This window comes from Tupaia chinensis, unplaced genomic scaffold (genome assembly GCF_000334495.1).
Source record: "Tupaia chinensis unplaced genomic scaffold, TupChi_1.0 Scaffold000129_1, whole genome shotgun sequence".
Classification (NCBI taxonomy): domain Eukaryota; kingdom Metazoa; phylum Chordata; class Mammalia; order Scandentia; family Tupaiidae; genus Tupaia; species Tupaia belangeri.
This window is the reverse complement of record NW_006159598.1, coordinates 896,009-901,637: the sequence shown is the minus strand read 5'-3', so window position 1 is coordinate 901,637 and position 5,629 is coordinate 896,009. Positions and strand designations below refer to the sequence as shown.

The 5,629-nt window shown below is 47.8% G+C and overlaps 1 protein-coding gene across 1 annotated transcript in view; it reads right to left on the bottom strand.

Moving 5' to 3' along the window:
* The window catches only part of LOC102469385 (myeloid cell surface antigen CD33), a 29,583-nt gene that overhangs the window by 19,380 nt on the left and 4,574 nt on the right, over positions 1 to 5,629 (bottom strand). The window contains exons 4-5 of the mRNA XM_027770366.1: positions 4,591 to 4,684; positions 4,200 to 4,259 (exon numbers count right to left, since the gene is read on the bottom strand). Of these exons, the coding sequence (XP_027626167.1) occupies positions 4,200 to 4,259; positions 4,591 to 4,684 (154 nt within the window). The remainder of the gene's footprint in view (positions 1 to 4,199; positions 4,260 to 4,590; positions 4,685 to 5,629) is intronic.

Sequence of the window (5,629 nt, the reverse complement as noted above, 5' to 3'; positions counted from 1 at the left end):
GACCATCCCCCCTGGGGGGTGATTTCTCGCTTTCTGTCTCTATGTCTCTCTCTGTCTGTCTGGCGAGCGCACGCGCCCTATAGTGAAAATCTCTCCAAAAAAAAAATAGTGATAACATATAAAATTAAATATATAATTCTTTTCAAGGAGAAAGAGACTTTTGCTCTAGGGCCTGTACGCTCACCGGAAAGACAGAAACAGTGAGACAGAAAGTGAGAAATCACTCCCCCCGGGGGAGATGGCCATGCCGTATCCCACCTCCTCCAGTCTCCTGTTGGGATTTTGGGCTTGCATGTACACAAACCCAGTATGAGTTTTAAACCACCGGGTCCAGGATTTGAATCATGGTCGACCACGTAGGAGTCCAGTAATGTAACAATTACACCATCTGCTGATCTCAATAAGTTTTTAAAACTTCTGCTGTCTGTTTTCTCACACTGTACACGAAAATAAAATCAAACCAATTAAACACTTGTATGTTACACTTGAAATATTAAAATACTAGAAGAAAACATAACAGAAAAGCTTCTTAACATTGGTATGGGTAACAATTTATTTGGATATGACTAACAGTATTGGCAAATGAAAGCTAATATATATAAATAGGATTAAATCAAGCCAAACTTTTCTTCAAAGCACGGGAAACAATGAACAGAGTGAAAGACAACCTACAGAATGTGAAAAAAAAAAGTGCAAACCACACATCTGGTAAGAGTTAATATTCAAAATGTATAAAAATCTCAGGTCACTCAAGGGCAAGAAAACAAATAATTCATTTTGAAAAGGTACAGGACTTGAACACAAATTTCTCAAAATAAGATATTTTCACTGGCGAGCCTATGGTGAAAAACGAACTCTCCTACACTGTTGGCGGAAGTGTAAATTAGCGCAGCATCACTAATCATTAGAGAAATGCAAATGAAAGCACGAAGAGATATCACATCATTTCTGTTAGGATGGCTACTATCTAAGAGAAAAGATAAAAAGTGTTGACATTCGTATGTAGAAAAGAACCTTGTACACTGATGGTGAGGATGTCAATTTGTACCAACTTTATGGAAAGAAGGATTGTTACTCTAAAAATAACTGATAGTAACTACCTTATGATCCTGCCATCCCATTTGCAAGTATATATTCACACACAAAAAAATAAATGAAATCAGTTATCTTAGAATACTATCTCCACTCTCATGTGCATTGCACCATTATTCACAATAGCCAGAATAGGAAATTGAGTGGTTTTCTTAATGGTAAGGATAGGAATATATGAGTGCAATACATAGATTATTCTGGCCTTAGAGAAGAAGGAAATCCTGGCGTGTTCAACAACATGGCTGAACCTAGGGGACTTTATGATATGTTTAGGAAGCCAGACACAGAGACACATACTGCATGATCTCAGTTTATGTGGAATCAGACACATTTTAAACTCATAAAAGCAGGGAGTAGAACAGTGGTGGCCAAGACCTGGTAGTGGGGAGCAGTAGGGAGATGAGGGCAAAGAGTACCTAATTTCAGTTTGACAGAAGAGGAAAGTTCTGGAAATGTAATGTGCAGCATGGTGACTACAACTAACAATAACAGCTTGCATATTTCAAAATTTCTAACAGAGTAAACATCAGATGTTCTCTCCTTTGAGCAAATATTGCCGGATATGAAGCCATCTTTTGGTGATTTTAGTGTGCGTTCCCAGTGTAGCGGTGCTGATAGTTATGTGAGGTAATGCAGGTGTTACCTAGACTGAGTACTCCTCCACAATGCACACGTTTTAAAACATGTGTAAAATAGTATTGTATATCATAAGTATATATAATTTTTATTTGTCATTTAAAATAATAATAAATACATTTATGAATGTCCACAAAAATCCAATTGTACATTGTAAGTATATATACATACACACAGAAACACACATATTAAAGTTGTTTGCTGTAGTATGCACACACCTACTGAATAGAAAGTGAGAGAGCGAGCGAGCAAGAGAGTGCAAATAAGAAATCATGCCCCAGAGCAATGGCCACGCTGCAATTCCTTTGCCACTATGGATTTGGGCATGCACACACACATGTATCTAGCGTGTTTTTCAAGCCACTGGGACCAGAATTTAAATGGTGCAGTTGACTGTGTGGGATTCAGCCATCTTAACTTCTGTGCAACCTACTCTCTCTCACATACATATTTTTTATTCATCAATTATACTTCAATTAGCTGGAAATATTGCTCTAAAAGTACAAAGTGAATTGCAAGAAATCATGAGAATTAGTAAACCAGCAAAGAAAAACGGAGCTGCTATTGTCAAGATCGCCAATGACAACAGTATCTCCATGTGACCTTTCTTTATCTGTACTCACCCCTTTCGTCCCTCATCCTGTGTCGTAACCACACCAGCTCTGTGTTGTAACATCTCCACCCTGGACCCTCTCCTGATCACTAGATATTTGTATTACACTGTCTTCCTGACATCCCCATCTGATGTCAAAGAGCTTCCCAAAAGGGGTACCCTCCCTCCATACTCTTCTCCACGGAACACTCCAGGCTTCTAGCTGCTTTTGAGAAAGTTCGGGCCTCTGCCTTGCTTCTCCATTTCCCTAGCTAACCATGTCCTTTAGGAACACTGTGAGCCTGACCTTGCACACACACCCAAGTGCACACGCTCACCCAGCTCTGCTTCTGCTCAAACCCCCACCCTCGTCCTGGAGGGCCCAGCAGGCCCGGCCCAGTCTCAGCATCTGACGAGGACCCTCTCTAGCCTGTGCTGAACACAGCAGCCTTGGGATCCTATTACGCAAGAATCCAGCCCTGTGTGCCCTCCTCACACCTTCAGCTCTGGCAATGGCCTTTGAGGCCCCACAGGCTGCACTGTCCTCCCAGTCCCCCCTGCGGGCCTCCCTCTGCTCAGACACAGGCCTCTTGGTGTTCCACAGGGCAAACGGACTGCTGCTGCCTCTGAGCAGCTGCACTCACTGTTCCCCTTCTCCCTGGGGTCTTACCTGTCAGGCACACACGCACCTGCTCCCTCCCAGCCTCCAGGGCTCTGCTCAGACATCACCTCTCGCTGCCAGATGCAGAGACTGTCCCCAGTAGGCCACGGGCTCCTTTCCCTGAGTGATCTTCCCCCACATATATCACCACCAACACGATCTACCATTACTACTTATTTATTTATTTTCATTATCACCCTTGTCTCTTGAAGAACAGCTCCTTTTTTAAAAAAAAAAAATTTATTTTATTTTATTTATTCGTTCTTTTTTTTTTTTTCTTCTTCTTCATTTTGACCAGAGTGAGACAGAGAGAGAGAGAGAGAAAGTAAGAAAGCAAGCCACCAGGTCTGGGACTCTAACCATGGTTGGCCATGTGGGAGTGTCCAGTGCCTTAGCCAGCACGCCACCTGCTGGTCCTGAAGAACAGCTTCTTGAGGACAGAGATTTTGGAGGCTGTGTTTCCTGAGGCCCCCCTGGCACCTAGGACAGTGCTGGCAATATGAGGTGTTAAGTAGTAGTCACCAATGTCATCTCTAAGTAAGAGAATGAATGCAATTCAGAATCCCACAGAACTGCGCACAAACACAGAGAACCGGGCGACATTCACATGGGCAGGAAGGATGGGCAGGAGCCTCTGGGCCTGGTGAGACCTCGCCTGATGCGGCGAATGGGAGGGACCTGGGAGGAGCGTCCTGCAGGAGGCAGGCCTGGCGAGACCTTCCAGGCCCTGGTACCTCACTCCCCAGCAATGGAGGGGACACCTGGCTGTCCGGCTGTGCAAGACTGACTGAGGATGGCGTGTGAAAGCACAGTCAGGAGCCCGAGCTGGGGAGATGGCAGCAGGAGGTGAGGTAGATTCCTGGACCCAGTGAAGAGGTGAAGGCACCGGCATTACTCAGATGGGAGCACCCAGATGAGCCATGCTGAGGAGGAAGAAGGGTTGAGAGTTAGTGACCTAGGGGATCTGGAGAGGGAGGGGAGTCATGGTGGAGAACCGTGCCATCTGGGCCTGGGTTTAGAGTTGGGGCCACCAGGTCATAAGGGCATGGGAAGTCAAGGAGGACTGGGTTTAGGGAGGAATATGGCAGCTCAGATTTGGTCATACTGCATGGAACAATTCTGGGAGCCTACCTGGGGGAGGTGTCCAGTGGGATTTTGGATGATGACACTGCCCACATCACTCACCTGAGAGGTTAATCCACAGCAGTGTTTACGTACTCCACGTCCACGGCTGGCTTGGCTGGTCCCACGCACACCTCCTTCCTGTGGGACTTCACTCTGAGAGAGACCAGGGCCTTTCAGTGTGGCCAGATTAGGGGCCAGGTGGCAGCAGACTCCCTCCCCTGTGCCCTGTGAGATGCTGGAGGAGGTCTGAGGAGGAGCAGCAGGGCTAGCCCTCAGGGCCTCCTTGAGGAGAGCAGGTACCTTCCCACCCGTACATCCAGCCAGTTAGGGACAGACCACACTGGCCGAGTGCAAGCCTCACCCTGACTCAGCCCTGCCTGCCCCAGGCCCTCTGCAAGCTCTCAGGTCCCCCCCACTCTGAGGCTCGGGGACTCAGCCTCAGCCCCATCCTCCCCGTCTCCCCTCATCCCTGCACAGTGCTCACCTGAGGAAGATGAGGAGGAGGCAGAGAAGCAGGACCTTGACAGCCGCCTCCCCGAGGGCCACCAGAAGTACCTCTGCCATGGGCCCTGAGGTCCCTGCGGAAAGTGGGACGAGGTGGATCCACCTGCCGGGCCACCCCCTGGTCCTTTGTCTCCCAAGAAGTGGACACTGATTCTTCAGACCCTGCCCACATCCCCAGACGTGGGACCACATCAGCCAAGCCTCCCCCTGCTCCCTGCCTTGACCGTCTGGCGGTTGGACAGAGAGAACTTGTAAGCTGGGCTCATCAAAATGAAGCCTTCTGTTTGTCAGGCCCAGCAGGTGGGATGGCGGTCATGTGACTTCCACACAGCCGACGCTTGAAGCTCACGCCGGGTGCGTGTGCCTGCGTGCCCAAAATCCTGAGAGAAGGGACTGCAGCGTGGCCCCCCCCCCCCCGGGAGTGATTTCTGGCAAGTGCACACACTACAGCAAAATTCTACTAAAAAGAAAAGGACTGTTTGAGAATTGATGCTTTCAAGAAAGTGAGAGACAATGCACAAAATGGGAGAAAATATTTCCAAATCATAGCCCTACTAAGGGTCTAGTTTTTAACGTCTATAAAGTATTATTGCAACTCAAATTACAACCTTTAAAAAAAATTGCCAGAGGGCTCGTGCACTCACCAGAGAGAGTGACAGACAGACAGAGGGAAAGCCACAATCCCAGCTCCTCCGTTTCTCCTTTGGGGATTTTGGGCACCCACGCACATGTGCTGATGTGTATTTCAAGCTGTTAGGTCTGGGATTTGAACCATGCAGTCAGCCATGTGGGATCCAGGCCGCTTAACCATACCAGCAGCTGATTCCAAACAATCCCATTTAAAAATGGGCAAAGGATGGGACCAGCAGTTGACTTAATGGCTATGTCGCCAGATTCCCAAGTAGTCGACCACAGTTCGAGTCCCGGACCCGGTGGCTTAAACTCACACCAGGCGCGTGTGCGTGCGTGCCCAGGATCCCGAGAGGAGAATGGAGGAGAAGGGATTGCGGCGTGGCCTT